This window comes from Lepidochelys olivacea (assembly GCF_965140295.1).
Source record: "Lepidochelys olivacea isolate rLepOli2 genome assembly, chromosome: 8".
Taxonomy (NCBI): domain Eukaryota; kingdom Metazoa; phylum Chordata; order Testudines; family Cheloniidae; genus Lepidochelys; species Lepidochelys olivacea.
In genome coordinates, this window is record NC_140418.1 from 30546334 (window position 1) to 30565163 (window position 18830).

At 43.1% G+C, this 18830-nt stretch overlaps 1 protein-coding gene across 1 annotated transcript in view; it reads right to left on the reverse strand.

Annotated features, from left to right (window-relative positions):
• SLIT3 (slit guidance ligand 3) overlaps nucleotides 1–16710 on the reverse strand; it is an 810486-nt gene extending 793776 nt beyond the window's left edge. The window contains exon 1 of the mRNA XM_084636935.1: nucleotides 15928–16710. Within this exon, the coding sequence (XP_084493061.1) occupies nucleotides 15928–16112 (185 nt within the window). The 5' untranslated portion in view covers nucleotides 16113–16710. The remainder of the gene's footprint in view (nucleotides 1–15927) is intronic.
• Between the last annotated feature and the right edge of the window lie 2120 nt (nucleotides 16711–18830).

Consider the following 18830-nt stretch of genomic DNA (forward strand, 5'->3'; position numbering starts at 1 on the left):
TGCACGGAGGGTTCCAATAAGAAATGGTGCACCTAAGTTATCGTTGTTATTGGAACAAGGAGGTTAGCCTGGCCTCTGATTGATACATGGCTAGATTTACCTCGCTGCACCTTCTCTGTGAGTGACTGCAGTGTGATCTAGACAGGGGAGGAGGCAAATGAGTACAAAACAAATCTGGTCTATTTCTTGTTCTGACCCACTCCATCTATCTTTTACATCTTTGGCTGGCAGCAGACGGTGCAGAAGGACTGCATGCCATCCACATCTCATGGCTGCTCGGCAGAAGATGGTACAGTACGACTGCTAGCCATCTTCATCTCTTGCCTGCCTGGCATAAGATGGTACAATACGACTGCTAGCAATCCTCATCTCTTGCCTGCCTGGCAGAAGATGGTACAGTACGACTGCTAGCAGTCCGTATCGCCTGCCCGCTCACCATAAGACGATTCAATAGGACTGACTGCAGGACTAAAGAGAATGACCTGGGTCAAGTCACTCCAAATTTAGTCCCTGCGCCCATGTCTGCCCAGGCGCTCCCAGCCGACGTGGCCAGGAGCACCTCGGACACGACAAGGACGACTACCAATCGTATTGCACCGTCTGCTGCCAGAAGGCAATGGGTTGCTGCTACTGTGCAGCAAAGCCGTACCACGTCTGCCAGCACCCAGGAGACATAGGGTGACGGTTACCTGAGCTGGCTCCATGCTTGCCGTGGTATGGCGTCTGCACAGGTAACTCAGGAAAAAAGGCGCGAAATGATTGTCTGCCCTTGCTTTCACGGAGGGAGGGAGGGAACGGGGACCTGACGACACGTACCCAGAACCACCCGCGACAATGTTTTAGCCCCATCAGAGTGCTCCATTGTGACTGCTCTGGACAGCACTCTCAGATGCCCGATTGTTTGCCATTGCTCTGACGCTGGGAGGGGCGCTTACAGGGTTGGCTTCAGGGAGCTAAAATCAACAAAGGGGGTGGCTTTACATCAAGGAGTATTTCAGGCAGGACTTCACGGAGGGTTCCAATAAGAAATGGTGCACCTAAGTTATTGTCCTTATTGGAACAAGAAGGTTAGCCTGGCCTCTGATTGATACATGGCTAGATTTACCTCGCTGCACCTTCTCTGTAAGTGACTGCAGTGTGATCTAGAAGAATGAGTCCCCTAGACAGGGGAGGGGGGGAAGCAAATGAGTACAAAACAAATCTGGTCTATTTCTTGTTTTGATCCACTCCATCTATCTTTTACATCTTTGGCTGGCAGCAGACGGTGCAGAAGGACTGCATGCCATCCACATCTCATGGCTGCTCGGCAGAAGATGGTACAGTACGACTGCTAGCAGTCCGTATCGCCTGCCCGCTCACCATAAGATGGTTCAATAGGACTGACTGCAGGACTAAAGAGAATGACCTGCTCAAGTCACTCCAAATTTAGTCCCTGCGCCCATGTCTGCCCAGGCGCTCCTGATCGACCTCACAGAGGCGACCAGGAGCACCTCAGACATGACGATGACGGCTACCAGTCATACTGTACCGTCTGCTGCCACAAGGCAAGGGGTTGCTGCTACTGTGTAGCAATGCCGTACCGCGTCTGCCAGCACCCAGGAGACATAGGGTGACGGTTACCTGAGCTGGCTCCATGCTTGCCGTGGTATGGCGTCTGCACAGGTAACTCAGGAAAAAAGGCGCGAAATGATTGTCTGCCCTTGCTTTCACGGGGGGAGGGAGGGAACGGGGGCCTGACGATATGTACCCAGAACCACCCGCGACAATGTTTTAGCCCCATCAGGCATTGGGATCTCAACCCAGAATTCCAATGGGCAGCGGAGACTGAGGGAACTGTGGGATAGCTACCCACAGTGCAACGCTCCGGAAGTCGACTCTAGCCTCGGTACTGTGGAAGCGCTCCGCCGAGTTAATGCACTTAATGCACTTAGAGCATTTTCTGTGGGGACACACACACTCGAATATATAAAACCGATTTCTAAAAAACCGACTTCTATAAATTCGACCAAATTTCGTAGTGTAGACATACCCTTAGTGAATTCACATACACTCACATGTATTGAATTAATTTCATTTAAGGATACTTTGTTAGTGAATAAAGAAGGTAAGTTGAAGTCAAGATTCAATTCTCTAAGATAATATCTCTGCACCCCACACCCCAGTCCTCAAAGCACATATGTCATTTAAATGTAAGGTTACATTACTACTCATTATGAATAGGAATTGCTTATCCTTCCCAATCCGTGTCAAGGATTTCTTAGAATATGTTAAACATTGATGTGAGGTTAAGTGTGTTTGCAAGCACAACAATGGGGACAAGGTTTCTGTGCCCAAGAGCTTAAATAGAATGTGTTGAACAATTTAGTGACATCAAACATGGGGTTAACATAGGAAGGTTTCTCAAAAGCAGTAGAATTTAAACAGGGACTTGAAGAACCTCAGAAAGATGCTTGGAACATAAAGGAGAATCAGCAACTTGAAGAGCCAGCAAGAAAGGATCGGACAGAACTCAAAGGATTAGAAGGGTAGAATAGCAGAGTAGAGGCAAGCAGTGGAGGAGTGGTGCACAGCCTTGAGAATGAGAACTTTGAAATTAATGCAGCAGGAAATGAGACACCAATGCTTTTTGTGAAGTTCATGACTGAATGGGATGGGTAGAGAAAGGCTTTCTGTGAAGAACTGTAAAGCCATTTTATGTTCCTTGATGTGTTGGACCATTGTATAATTATGAAGAGCATTTCTTTAGCTACTGCCTTAAAATTTAGCAAAAGATGTATTGCTGTGTTCCATGGGGCCACCATTTCATCCTTCCCTCTAAACCTTCATAGCAAAATTATTAACGATTGGGTGCCTAAGTTTAACTCAGTGAAGAAATCAGGATCCTTTTGTGAATTATGCTCTAACACAAAAGGTTCATACTGATGACTAATATTTCACTAGTTGTAGTTGTAATGCCTGTTCAGTATTGCATTTTTCAATATGAAACCATCATCAATAAATGAAGACGCTTTCTGTCAACTTCAGGGCTGAGCCTTGGCACTCTCTGACTTTAACCCACACGTTGGCTTAGAACTCTTCATAGAGCGCTTGCATTCATCTCTAGGAGTACATGGAGATATGCCTCCTAGAAAGCAAGCAGCTAGAAAACAACTGTCCAGAGTAATGACTGAAGAGTTTTAATAAGTAAACTGAAATGATGAAAAATTCTCTACTACTGTGCCAGTTATTCATAGAGTAATGTTAAATCCCCATGAATCCTAATGTCTTTCCTGTGGCTTCTTCCCTTGAACTCCCTCTGCCCTCCATTTTTGGTTTGGCTGCTTGGTGGAAAGATGCTGATCTGACCTATTTTACAGCACACTTCTGTGTGTATTAAGTCAACTTTAAATTCCACCATGCAACAGAAGTTATTGTAAACAAGATTGGTTTCCCACAGGCTACTTAAATTGCACTCACATTTGGCATGACATGTTATCGTAACCATTCTTGCTTATGAAACGGTTTTGCATTGAGCTGCTGTTCTACATTTAGGGACTGCAGGGCAATCTTCATTGAAAGCAATATTTTTTTGTTGTTTGTTTAATTTAAAAAGTAATGGCAGTCTCACCAAAATTTGGAATTATTTCATGAAATGTGAGACCCCAAAGAGCCATACATTTTGCAAGGTTTCTAGTAATTCATAAATGCACATGGGCAGTTATTCAAAAACTCATTGGAATAAATACTATCTAAATATAGTACAGCATTTTCTATCTTGTGGCATGAAGTAATTTAAAAAACACCATGTACTTAAACCCGCTCAAAATGAGGGGCCTTCTCACTGTTAAAATCTTGTGTGTTCTTATCCAAGGGACTTCCACCCCCCTCCCTCTTTCCTCCCCAATGGTCTTTGCTTCTTGGACCTCACCTCTCTGAACACTCATTTCCATTTATAGAAAAACAAGGCTCTGATTTCCGTTCTGCACTTCAAGAACTGACTCACTTCACTGCCATGACTTGGTCCTGCTTTCTCCCCTCCTTATGGAATTGTCCTCTCTTCCTTTCCCCCACCCCCCTACACATACCACAGCTATCTCCTACAAAATGTGTTCTCTGTTACTGTTTCTTCACTCATCAGCATACAATTATCTTATGTAAATGTGACTCCCTCAGTCCTCCAGAGTCTGCTTTCCATCTGAAATACTTACTACGCCACTATCTCAAATCTGCAGCTACCACTTTTGAGGAGCACTAGATGGAATCTGAACACATCTCCTTCCACCACCCAGAACATTGTTTAGTACAGCTAACCAACCCAGTTTGAGCAGACTGCCCATTTTACATGGCTAACTAACCAGAGGACTGCTATGGAGCGAGTACCCTGGCCAGTTTTTAAGAGAAGAAAAGAGAATAACTTCAAAAGACATTGCATCCAGACATTTCAAGAAGATTCAAAGCAAAACCTCTCTCCTTCAACATAATAATAATTTAACTTTATGAATAAAGTGACAATTTAATAAAAGTTCCTAAAGCAAGGTCACTGCTATATTGCAATTTAAATATTATATACAATGCACAACTTCCATTAGGCATGTCAGCTACACATGAAGACACAGGAACTCCCTTCAAAATGAAGTTCTCTTATCAATATTGTCCCATGTGTTTTTCAGGTCCCACATGCACTGATTTGATTATGTGCTAAAGTTGCCACATATTTGTGTCATTAAGAAGGATTAGTCAAAATATATTTGCAACAATTTTTCTTACAGGCCTGGTGCTTTGTGACAACATCTCTTCTTTATTCCAGCCTTGCTCTAAGGTCATCACAGAATAGGAATTTCCTGAAACTAGCACAGTGGGCCTAGCTAATCACTCACCCTTTGGAGGAAGCAAAGCATTTTGTATTTTTCACTATTCATTTATTGCTGGTGAAACATGCCTGTTCTAAAGTCCTGAAGCCAGAAGCTCTCTATTTAGAAGAGTATGTACACTCATAATATGTACACTCAGTAATTTAAATTCCTTCAGTTTGTCCGGCATATGTTCTAGAAAGTGACTATGACTAGGGGATCAGAGTAATATCATCTATGCAAGGTCAGGGTGAGATTTTCAAAGACAACAAGGCAGTTAGTTTTGAGTTAAGCATCCAAGTCCTAATGACTTTTAGTGAGAATTCTATATTTAATTAACTTTTGAACAATTTCCCACCTATTCTTTAGCTTTTGAGACTACACACCAACACCAAGCACACCAAATAGTCAACAGTGGCAGCCATTTTGTGATGTCAACATCAGTTTTTCCAGGAACATGAAAGTCATACCCATGTAAGCCCTAAAAGCCATTAAAAACAGCCAAGCCACAAGCTGATCATTAACTACCAGGGCTCAAAAAAATCAGAGGTTTTCCCAATGTTAATCCAGTTCTGTTGGCAGCTATCTATTGATGATAGATTACTTAAATGTAATCTGGTGGTTTTGCATACTAATTAGTGTGCATTCAGTTAAAAGCATATAAAGCCTTTAAGAGTGAATGTGCGATTAAAAATTCTTGTTATAGCCCTCAGTGTTTTACTCATTCATGTCTTAAGGAAAAGGTACAGGGCATAGGGTGACCAGTCAGCAAGTATGAAAAATCAGGACGGGGGTGGGGGGTAATAGGCACCTATATAAGACAAAGCCCCCCAAAATTGGGACTGTTCCTATAAAATCGGGACATCTGGTCACCCTAACAGGGCAACATATTAATAGATTATACAGGTACAGTGATATAACACAACAAGATCAGTTTTATTAGTAATTTCTTACTAGCCATGGCAACGGAGAGGAAGAGGCAGGAAGAAGGCGGCTGGGATCAGGAAAAGGCAATCCACCCTCAGTGGTTACCAGTATGTGCAAGTACTCAGCTATAACTTTGCTTTCATCATGCTTTAACTAGTTACTTGTTACTTTCTAGTTAAAGTGCTCAGTGTCTGATGTAAGTTTATATGAATGTCCATCCACAAAACTAGCTGGCTCATCTTTTTCCCTTAGAGTAAATTAATGAATCTCCAAGTCATCCAGCTTCAGGGAGTACAGTTCTAAACCAGATATTGAAAGCTAGAGTTTGCAATGCTGTGACTTTTTGGACTTAAAAGACAAGTGTCTGAAATTTGCTAAAAATAATGCCCCTGAAGGCCCTAACAAGCCCCATACCCATTCTATCTTCCTCTCCTGAGCCCACCCCATGAAGGCCTCAGCTCCCTGCTGACTCATATGTTGGGAGCAGGAGGGGGAAGCTTACTATCTTCTCTAGTGTGATTAGAAGCAAATAGGGCAGTCCTCTACTGTCTATTCAGGAGGCTTACATGGCCATCCTACCACCAGGCCAGCATCTTCATGAACTGTCAACCGTTCACACCCATGCACACTCAGTAATTCCTTGTGCCATCTTCAATGTCTTTTTTGCCTTCAAGTAGCAGTGATCTGGGGGCTGAAGCTATTTTCACTGTAGATGGAGGTGAATAAGACTGCCTGCTCTCCCTGACGTGCAACAGTCTCAGAAAGAGAAGAAAGGCCAGTGGGGGGATTGCTGAAGAGCAGCATAAGAGGCTTAAAATGATTAGTGTTGGCTATCACAAGCACATCTCTCCAGCCCCCTCAGAGAGAAAGAGAGCTGTAGATGGAGCTCAAACTCAAGTACCTCATCCAATTGAGGCCCACTGGAGAGCATGAACAAATAAGAGAAACTGAGGCTATTTTTTCCACTTAGGCTAGGCTATTTGTGAGGCACTTTTGTCAGATGCTTCATAGGTCTGGTGATATGACAACATTTTTAGATACTTCAGTGGTTTTGGTGTGGGGAGGGACTGATTGTAGCCTCAAAACAAGCCTTAGGCAAAAAGAAATCTTTCCTCTTATTCACCTCAGCACTGTGGTGAGCATTCTAGAACCATCCCTTTTAACTGCAGGGAAGTGGTCTACAAACTGAGGTGTTAGCAGGATGGAATTATGTTAGAGGAGGATGCAAAGAGTTGCATAACTTGGAGTTAAGCAGCTCAAATCTCTGAAAAATAGGAATTTAAGATTATGCAACTCATTTGTTGGTGTGGAATTACAGAGAGGAAGTCAGGCAGGAAAAACAAAATCACCCTTTTCCAGGTGGGCTTTGAGAACTTGGAATTAGTTTTCCAGTTTTGTCAAAATAGTTCAGAATTAAATATTTTCAAAGCACAAGGAATAAGGTATTTACATGAACTTTAAATGCTAAATAAAAGTTCAGTGTTGTGTTCAGCCAAAGTTGAAAAACTAGAGCTGGATGGAACATCCCAGTTTCCAGAAATGTTGTTAGAAAGTTACAGCAGCATTGGCGGGGAAGAGTTGGATAACAGTACAGCTGTGACCAGAAGGAGAGCCTGATGTATTTAAGTTGCATACAAGCATTTTGTTTTCCTTTTTATAGGCCTGTGTGTATATCCAGTGAGCCCAGGGAAAAGCCAAGATCTTAAGCAGTGGCTTCCTCTCCTCATCTTGATGCAGAAATGAGAGAAGCTGGATTCCTCTTAAATATCCTATTCACGAGAAATGGCTGCCATTAGGCCTAGGCCAGCCCAGCTGCTGTTCATTTCCAGGACCAGGTGCAAAAGCGGGCAGCCAAAGGAAATGAGGCACTCTGGGTAACTGGAACTACGTAAAGGGACCTGGAACAACTAAACCTTGGGTCACTTGAGCTAGCAGCTCCTAGGAGGCATCACATCCTGACTCAGTCTCCGGAACATGCTCATAAGCTAAAGTGTGTGATATTTGCCATACTCAGACTTAAGCTGTTAAACTCCTGTTTACTGGCTTTTGTTACATGGTTTATATGGTGTCCCCGTTCCCCTGCCACTATCTGGAAACCTGAGGTTATGTCTACACAGCTCCACAGCTTGGATTAGAAAGGTGTGATCTGCAGCGTGCACTAGTATGCTGTTCTCTGACATACCCATGGCTATGCTGGGGTGCCAGCTAAAAGCACTTAGTTCACATTAACGCTGTCCTGTTAAAGAGTACCACATTAACATAAACAAGGTACCTTTTAGTTCACACCTGTAATGTCCACACAGGGGAGTTAAAGCACTGAATGCTAATGCACGCTGCAATTTATACCCCGAAAGTCCAAATGACAAGGCCATGTAGACAAACTCAGAATATTTTAGCCATCCAGAAGGGTCATCCAAGAAATACTAATGTTGGATGTCAGTGTCAATACCATGATCAATGCTTGAAAATTATGGTACATTAAATAGCTAAATTATGCTGGTAATCCTGTACAATTACTGACTATATCCATATGATGCTCAAATTAATCCATAGTGATTAATGTTGTTACAGCAAATACCAAACTACTGAATAATGACTGGATCCTTATTTACATTACTTAAATGCTAGTCAAGTTTTTCCTGCCTTGTACAATGTCCAGTTACTGTAGGTATTTTCATATGGATACTGGCGATAATGCAGATATTTTAAAACTCATTTTGAAACCAGGCCATTAGGAAAAAGTTTTTTTTTTTTTTTTTTTTTTTTGTCAGTGCCATCAGTCAGAATAGGTCTGAAAGGGCTTCAGCAGGTAACTTTAGCCTGCTTCAGTGGGGTGCTTTGACATTTTTAGTGAAGCACACAATTCTCCCTTGCGTGACTTAGGTGGTCCAAAATGGCATCCTCTGCATAGTATGACCTTGCATGCACTGCACGTGCAAGGTCATGCTGTGCAAAGGATGCCATTTTGCTCTACAATGCGCATTCAGGGGCCGGACAGAATTGTCCCAAGGGCTGGATCTGGCCCATGGACCACCAGTTGGATCACATTTTTTGAATCCTAGAGTTTGCAATGCATGCCTTGCATACACATCAGAGAAGACCAGTGGCCTGCTCTGCTTCAGCCTCATTTTCTCAAGCCAGTGCTAAAAAAAGCAGCGTACGCACCGTTTAAATTATTGGATATGCCTAAGGAAAAAAAAGACGGAATAGCTTTTTTTGCAAAGATAGCCTCTTGGCCTTTTTTGCTGTACTTCTTTCAGCAATGTCTTTGGTATGAGCTTAGCTTTAAAAGACTAAAGGGGCTTTAAAGCATGATGGGGTGAAGGAAATAAAAATAATATAAGCCCACAAGTATCATCCCTACTTTATTATTATCTACTGTTTCTAAGTTAACTTTTCACCCATCCTTCTGTAACAGAGATACCCAAGATGACAGACCATCTCTGATCTGCTGTTGGCATTAGGAGACCATTAAAGTTTCAGCATCTGACAAGAGAGTGCAAAAGTTGTGCACATTTCCAGACCACGTAATAACCGATATTGTGGTTGCTACCTTCGTCATCCTTCCCCTTCCATTGTTCAGGCAATAAGCAACTATAATATAGTGAGACCATGATCCAGCAAACATGCACATGCTTTACTGTATGCACATGAGCAGTTCCATTAAATTAGGAAGGCAAAGACATGCGAGTAAAATTAGGCAAAGGTTTGTTCGTTTTTTGATCAGGACTTTAAATAGCAGGTTCTTCTAAACACAAACTGTCTCCCCTTACTGGCAAATGACCTAGTACAATGGGTCTTGACTGAGGCTTTTGTACACTACTGGTATATACATAAGTTAATAATTATCATTAGAGGTAAGACTTCTTGAAAGTCAGAATGTTAATCTGATAATCAATATATTTTAAATATTTGCATATATTTTAAAAAATGGTCTGCAGCAATACAGAAGTATTGAAGAAAGGAGCTTGGAGTAAGTGATGTGACAAACAAAGCTGAATAGCCTGAGAAGTATTACAAGCCAGTGCAACCTCGCAGTTCCATTCACTCAGGCCAAGACCACCACAATAATATATTTATACAACAGAAACCACAGACCACATGAAAAAATTCCATAGTATGCTGATGACTAAACTTCCAAATTGCTCCTAAATATCAACATACTTGAATCAGCTACTCAAGCATCGTGTAGGAGAGTGATTAGCCTTGCTATGGAAAGTGAAACAAAAACTTTGCTCTACCAATTCAGAATAGTAATATGCCACCAAAAAACTTACTATTTAACAGGAGGAGGAGACGACACTGACTGTTGAGGAACCACATGTGCTCAAACATCATACCTAACAGAAGCTAGATCTGGAGCTCTATGTAAATTTTGGCTACGCTTTTCAATCTTAAACATCCTCAGATTCGGAGTAGAAGGGTTTTATATGGTTCAATGGGACCAGTGACTGGCTTTGATACCGTGCACTAGTCAATGCACATGTGCCTCAGCTAGGGTGACCAGATATCCTGATATAATCGGATCAGTCCCATATTAGGGGCTTTGTCTTATATACACAACTGTATCCCTCTTCCCCACTACCCCCCAAAAAAGTATCCCGATCTTTCACACCTGTATCTGGTCACCCTAGCCTCAGCCTCCCGATCTGTAAAACTGGGGTGACTGACTAAGTGTTATGTGCTTTGAAATCATGGATTTAAAGTGCTGTAAGAGTTAAGTCTACATTACAGATCTAGGTTTCCATTCTAATTAAATTAATAAATTCAACACCATAACTGTTTGACATGGTCTGTCCTGAATAGCTCACAGCATCCCAAAGTGATATAGCAGTGGAGTCCCTCTTCACACGCACTACACAAACAAAATCACAAGTTATGCTGTAACTAGATTACAAACAACTTCCACAAATAAGTATGAGAAGATAAGTCCGTTCCCTACACAAATGCATGTCAAGAGTCAAATTTTTAGATCATCATCATATGATGGTTTCATGAACGTTATATAAAAGATAACTTAACCAACAAGCAGAGAAGCTAAAGGCATTTTCCAATAAAGCAATATTCACAAGCGAATACTAGCATGCCACAAAACAAATCGGCCTTGGGAATGATTTTATCTGTATAACTAAAGATTTTAACTACAGAAATATCTCCCTCTTCATAACATGTCACAGCCAGTCAAGATTCCACTGAAAAAAAAATAGAATATAATGTGAAATTGTACATGGAAATGACAGCACTTCCAGAAACTGATTACAGCATACCAGCTCAGTTAGTTAACCAAGTATAGTCCTATAGAATATTAGGTAAAGTAAGATACATCCAAAAAGCTGAATGTGAAGTACATCCTTACACGTGCTATGTAATTTCTAAATAACCAATATTTGCTTAGGTCAATAATCCTTCATCGGAGCCACATATATCACTACTTACTGTTTTCTGTACACAGTGACTCTTCTCTACAGAAGTTGATCAAAGTGCTTAGCTAGTTGCTAAAGGCTGATAAAATTTTTAAACAAGTAATTTTCTCCATTATTTAGGATGCTTGTAATGTGGTTACATTCACTTTTCAGGATTTTGTTATGCAAGTCTGCAAAGACTAAATGTTTGTTTAAATATGTAAGTTACCAGTATGTACTTAAGCCAAGAAACAAAGATGTCAAGCCACGCTTTGCCTATGCTACTGATATACTTGTTCATGTAGAAAATTTCTTTAAGGACCATCGGTTAAAAAGCTTTAAAAAAAAAATAAAAAATCTATTTTAGAGTCCATTGTATTTTGTTGCCTGTTCTTGTCTGAGGTTTTGGGTAGAAGGAGAATTACAATTGCAGGTTCCTTTTGTAGTACAAAAGGTAAACACAACATCTGTTTACTCTGTGCTTCACGGCAAATATTTTCATTTCAACTACAAATCATTTCCTCTGCATTTAGCCATATCTTTGCTTCATGGATACATTACACTGAAATCTCTGCTGTGTTTGTTTAGCTTTGCATATAACACTGCTAGCATAAATTAAATGTATACAAGACTTTAAGGGAAGGGGACTAGCATAAAATGTGCTGACATTATGTAAAATGCAGCCATGCTTATACTCTAGATTTGATACTGCAATTTTTTTACAATTTACTATGGAACATTAAATTGTAAAAAGTTTAGTCCAATTTTCCTCAGGATTATATCATCTTGGTGACCACTGGTTGCTCTGCAGATTGCAGCTCTTGGAAAGAGTTACCACCACCAATTTTCTTTCCAAGAGAAGCAATTTCCAGACATTAAAAAAATAAAGCATAAGTTTCACATACATTATAAAAAAAACTGTCAAAGTAGTGACTATCATACTAAAAAAAAAATCTAATGACTTTGCATTTCTCTTGATAAAGGTAGATTTGTGCTAGTTAATTTTAAAGAACAAGTGTAAAGCATCTATTTCTTTGGTGGAATGCTTTTCTCACGGTCTCCTTAATGTTACATTTTTAGTTTATTTTTCATTTGGATTCATTTTAAAACAAAATTAAAATAATATTTAGCCTGGCTGCACTGGCCCAAACATTCTGGAAGGTTTGCAAAACCAGAATTTTAAGAGCTAAGTGTGGAAGTATGTTAAGTGATGCTGTTAGATCTACTGTCAAATTTCAAATAAAAACAAGCTGCAACTGGCATTTTCAGCCTATATCTTACCTGGGTGCAGAAAGGATGAAAACTTCCCTTTATACGGAGTAAAGTACAGTGGCGTACAAATAGCTGTCAAGAAACTCACGAGTACAACATTTGCCAAAGTATCTTACGAACCACAGCTATTTGCTTCCTGACCTGGGTGATAGCACTATTATTTCACGGCTATTTAAGCATTTTTTTTACTAGTCAGAAGTCAGTATATTAAGTAAAAGAGTAGAAAACTACAAACCAAGAATCAGAGGGGTAGCCATATTAGTCTGTATCCACAAAAACAATGAGGAGTCCGGTGGCACCTTAAAGACTAACAGATTTATTTGGGCATAAGTTTTCCTGGGTAAAAAACCCACTTCTTCAGATGCAAAGCTTATGCCCAAATAAATCTGTTAGTTTTTAAAGTGCCACCAGACTCCTCATTGTTTTTACGAATCAAGACAATCTAACGTCACGCACAGAATTAGCAGATTGCCATGGAGCACACAAAACTGAGTGATATAATCACTCCATTCAACTTTCACTTGTCATTTTTCAGGCAATTGGACCCCTTAGTAGGCTCTGAAATTTAAACAGGAAAAGTTAAGATTGAGGGTAACTGCCTAAGGTGGCTGTAAGATATAGTGAGATTCTAACAGCACATTTCAAGCCCTGAGCAATTATTGAATACATAAAATATTTATGGCTAAGTGAACAGAAAACAGGCATGTATTTAATAGGCGGAAAAACAAGGCACTGGAATGAGTTCCTGGTCTGATGAATTTGGATATCAGAGGATATCCAAAAAAGGCCTTATTTCCATCTGTGAATTTCAAGTTCACTTGATAGAGTGCTCCCGTTCTGCTCACTCTCTCTAAAGCATCTGTCACTTGGTACGGTCAGGGACTGGATACCGGTCTAGATGGACCATTGGGCTGACCCATTATGCAAAGCTTATGGCCATTCTTATGTTCTTGTAAATTAGCGTAATTACCAAATCTTGCATAAGAAAAAAAGTTTGTTTACTATACCAATTTAAATAATAAGGATTCAAAATAGACAAAGTATTTTGAAAAGGTTATACTTCAGCTGATACTCCAAAAACAGCAAATGGTTCATAAGATACTATCAGCATCAGGAGAATAAAACATTGACGAAAGAATGGGTACTGGAAGATAGGATGCGGTAATAAAAATATAGACTAATATACATCTTCTAGACAGTCCTCAAACCTTATTACACTGCAGTCTGTATGTTACTTTCACAAGCTATCAGTTAATACTATGCATGAGTGAATAGTGGCAAGTTAATAGCCTGCTATTTTAGAGTCTACATTAATAACTTAAGAAGCTCTCCATTTACACATTATAACAAAGATCATCTGAGATACTGTATTACACCAATAAGATTAATTTTCCGCAAAATGGTCTTCAATAGTTTTTATTTCTGAGGTAAGTTAGGCTGATAAAACTTGAAGAGTCTATTATAAGAGAGTACATTCGTGGTAAAGGATTAAAACTTTAGTGTTTTATAATCTATACTGGATATTACAACCACTTAGTGTACATTAAACACTTGTACATGCATATAGATTCATAGAATTTATGGCCGGAAGGGACAATTGTAATTTAGCCTGACCTCTGGCATAGCACAAGCCATTAAATTTCACCCAGTAATACCTGCATTAAGCCCACATCTTGTGACTGAGCTAGAACATATATTTTAGAAAAGTCTAAGTCAAGACTGGATGTCTTAAGTGATAGCGAATTCACCATGCCCCCAGTAAGTTGTTCCAAAGGTCAAATACCTTATTGTTAATATTTGCACCTTATTTCTAGCCCAAATTTAACTCACTTCAGCTTCTAGTCCTTGAATCTTGCATACAGAATATGCACATCTCACCAAGTTTATGAGTTGTGCAGGGCATGTGAATTTAGGGTAATATATGGACCTAGTGTTACTGTTGTCGACTCTGTACTCTGCTACTAGGTTGAACTCTATTCTCTAGATTTCCAGGCTGCTGCTAAACAGTGTCTCAAGTTCCAGATCAGAGTTTTATGCAACAATAGATGTTAATCATTTTTTAAAAAAAAACCTCACATTCGTTTGCTCAGTTGGTGTTAAAATGGTCTGTCTGTGAAATTGCAAAGTATCGCTGGATTGCCAAGTATGGAAGATGGGAAGTTGTGTGGTTTGTAAGATAACAGAACAGCTATCATTAAAGGGCTTGTTAATATTTCCATTATGAGTTGTATTTGTGGAAGCATTAATGACCTTCTTAACAATTCACCCTTGCTGAAACTTAGCCTTTGAGAATTGAGCCCATGAGAACTTTTTGCTTAGTCACAATTCATCTGCTTATTTTTTAGTTCCAGAAAGGTAAGACACTTTGAGGGTCTGAGCTTTCACTAAATAAACTGAAATGAATAGCCAAAATGAAATACGGTGGGCAGTCAGTCCCTACATTGAACTAATTGTGTAGTTTGTAGAATAGTTCCAAACCACTGAAGTATATTTTGTATGGGATAGCTAATTTTTCAAATGTTAAAAAAAACTGAACTACACTTCAGTTTGGTTATCATTGGCAACTAACTATGGAGCTGCAACGACGTTCTGTCAAATGTTCAGTTCTACACATATCCATTACATATTGTGTGAAATATCTATATGCCATATGCACTGTAGTAACCAGTGTCAGAGTTACATTCCACTTCGTTTTAAGGGATCTCCAGCATTCCAGTAAGGGTTAATTTGAGAATGAGAAAGCTGAGGCATTCACAAAAACACTTTAGCCTCAAGATAGCAGATTAAGCGTGCATTTATGGTGTATGGTCACAAAGCTGTAGAAAGCATTAGGGCCCCTAACTCCTCCTGTTGCACTCAGGTATTGTAGCTCATGCTGCTTGAAATACCCCACCACACAGCAATATCTAGGATATACCATAAGGGGAGTTAAGGACTAAGTGACAGGCTACCCTGTAACATTGCCTTGCTCTGTCAGTTTAAGACAGAAACCAGAGATTGTTTTAATACAATCTATTATCCATTTTACTTTATTTCTGCCGGCAGCTGATGTTTCCATGGGAATGCAGTCACAGTGCTGGGAAACAAAGCAAGAAGGAATCAATACTAGTCTCAAGGTGAAAGCACCCAGATTTTTAATCATATGTTAAATCTCCTGAAGCGTTTCCAGTGGTAACCCGGGTCTGTGCCAAGGCCAGACTTTTGAAGCCCTTAACAAACTAGTTACTGCAAAACCTACAACAGTAAGATTTTAAACTTAAGTTACTGCAAGAAACAAGAACCTGACACACAAGGCTTGATTAGCATAGAAGCAGGATCAGAGCGGCTGTAACTTCCGAAAGGTTCCTCCCCCTCTCCCCTGCAAACGTGAATCTGTGCTTGATTATTCAAGCTGTTAGGATTGTGCGGGCTCCGAGTCTGCACCGATATGCAGCTGTGGGGAATCTCACCAAGAGCGCGCCTACAGTACTCTGGAAACCTAAGTGTGTGTTACTTACAGTCTCTCGGCATTCCTGGGAATGCCCCGTGGCACGGTTTTCAGTCCCAGCCCATGACAATCCACATTGGAGGCAGAGCAGGTACATTTATTGGGGCACCCTCCAACAGACATCCAAGCCCCGGAGCTCCAGAAGCCCAGGATCAGTCCCAGCCACAGGGACGCACGGCTCCCACCGGGCAACATGGTCTCCTTATCCCTTCCCCAAAGGGTGCAAAAGGATGCAGGGGCAGCCGGTCCTCAGAGGTGGGAAACCCCAGCGACAGAGAGGGCAAAGGGCTGCGAGGAGCTCTCAGCACAGCCCAAGAGAGCCCACTTCTCCCCGCATCTCCGCTCGCACCCCTGGAGTCCTTGGAGCACCAGCCAATCTTCCGGGGAGATCTGGGGGGAGGGTTACGATCCGTGGTGCCTTTTAGCCTTTCAGGTTTCCCAGCGTTATCAGACCGGCACCAGCAGGCGAGGGGTTTAGCAGCGCTCCAGCCAGAGGAGCCCGCAGATGAAAGAGGAGCAGGGAGTTCAGGTAAACAGAGCTAACCATCCATCAGGGGGTTCGGCAAACAGCGCCCGCCCCACTCCGCATCGCCCAACCTGGCAGGGCAGGTAACCGCTCGGGGAGGCGACGGCGGCGATCTCAGAGCGCTCCAGCTACTCAGTCCCTGGCTCCTGCACCTTCGCCGCTCCCATGCCAGGCCAGCCTCGCTGGGGGTGGCCGCTGTGCAGAGCCCCGGGATCGGCAGGCACTGGACGCGGCTCCCGCGGCGGCCGCCTTCCCATTCACTGCGCGCAAGGCGGCCAGGCAGACACCAGAACCATGGGGGCCACTCCTCCCCCCTCTCCTCCCAAAATATCCAGGCCAGCGCTCATTGGCTGCTGAGCCCCTGACGTCGGCAAAGTTCTGAACTTTGCGGGGAAGAGAGGGGGTGGAAGTTTCGGACGCGGAGTGGCCCCGAGCAATGGCCATTGTCCCGGGCGCTCTGCCGGGCGGCACCCGGGGGGGGGCGCCGTCTGCAGCAGAGCGCAGGGGGCAAAGGTGCGGGCTCTGCGACGGCCCCACTGCGGCTTGGGGTCCGCTCGCTGGGAGCGGCCCCGGCCCGGGCTTCAGACAGGAGCGTGCAGGCTGCAGCAGCGCCCCCAAACCGCCCAAGGCTTCAGCGTCCTGCCCGCCGGCCCCAACTTTCTCCCTCGCCGGGGGCAACTCGCCGCCTCCTTTTGTTGCCTTGTTCTCTCTCTCGTGCTGCCCTCTGGTGGTGAGAGAGGCGCACGGCTCCTTCTCGCTGCTCGGCGGGACGTCTGCCAGTGACAAGGGATTTGCTCGTCTGCTCAAAGTAGCCCGAATTCAGCAGGCCGGGGGTTCATTCAGCCCCCCGGGAAGGGAGATGGGACTGACCTGTCTGACCTATGAGACAGTGATCCTCTATTGCCTTCTGCCGTTATCACTCCTTGGTGCCACAGCTCGTGTTTAGTCCATAAATGCAGCGTGTTAACCCTGCAACAGCTAGTCTAGGTGCTTAAGCCATATTTCCTGGTATTTAGGGCCAACTTTAGGGGTAGAAAGCAGAGCAATTGCCCTGGACGGCATGCCACAGCCCTCCTCCTCCCCCCTTACCCCCCTCCCCAAGTTGCATCATATCCCCCAGTGACGGTAGGTAAATAATGCCAGTATTACAGTAATTTCATCTCTAAAAGGGGAAATCAACCACACTAAAGCAGAGGATTTCCTGCTGTGGGGCCTGCCTTCCAAGGGGGTGTGGAGGAATGGTTGGAGGGCCCTGGGCGCTGCAAGCAGGTTTCAGGGAGTCTGCCAAGCATGGCCTGCATTAGACTTGCTAGAGCCCAGGGCAGAAAGCCAAAGCCCCGCCACATGGGACTCCAGCCTGGGGCTGAAGACAAAGCCTGAGCCACTTAGCTTTGAGGAGCCCCCTTTGGTGTGGGGCCCCCAGACAATTGCCCGGCTTGCTACCCCTTAAGGGTAGCTCGGGCCCTTATACATTAAAAACAGTTGTCATGGTACAGCCAGGCTATGGAGTTTTTATAGCATATTTTGGGGAGAGACAGGAGCTCAGAAAGAAAGAGGTTGAGTACTCCTGCTCTAAGACAGCTAGGCCTCAACCAGTTAAAACTACATCCAGAAATGAGTGGGCAGTAAGTGCACACTGGTGTAAAGGAGTGGCCTTTATGTAGCTGCAGAAAGGGCAAGTGGATTCAGGACATGCATACGAGGGACGTGAGCTATGTAAATGCCTAGAAGCTGGTATGGGACGGCATCAGCATGTGAACTGGCTGCTTTTGCCCCCTCAGCCTGCCAGAGATCACAGAAAGCTGCCTTTGAGAAAGGAAGTGTTCACGCAGCTCGACAGCACTGCTCTCCCACTTCTCAGATCTGTACAGGAACACAAGTGGGGGCAGAGTAGAGCGCACGGTACTGTGCTTGATCCTCAACTGGCCCTCTTCACAAGGTCACCACAAGATACTTTTAACCTAGTTCAACAACAGTAGATGGCAGCAACACAACTCTCCTCCCACTGTTAGCCTCCTGTAGGACCTAGAGCAGCACTAGTTACTGCCATTTGTCACCTGCAGGGTCCTGACTACCCATCTCTTTTCCATGTTTGCTTGCAATGCCAAAAGCTCAGCTGCGTCAGTGACACTCCTCCCATAGCTCTCCTCCTGTGCAAGCCCCAGCACGGCTAAAGTGACAGTCTACAGGAGATTAGCTCCCTGATGAACAACAGCTGGCTCAAATGCAGCCCAGGCAGGACTAATGGGAAAAGTGCTCTGAATAACCAGCCAAAATGCGGTTTCCTCCTCACCCAGGAGAGTATACAGCCTCCATTTGTCCAAGTGGTGTAAATTCTCAGGTTCCCGGTTGGTCATCCAAGCATAGCAATGAGTCAGACTGCACTA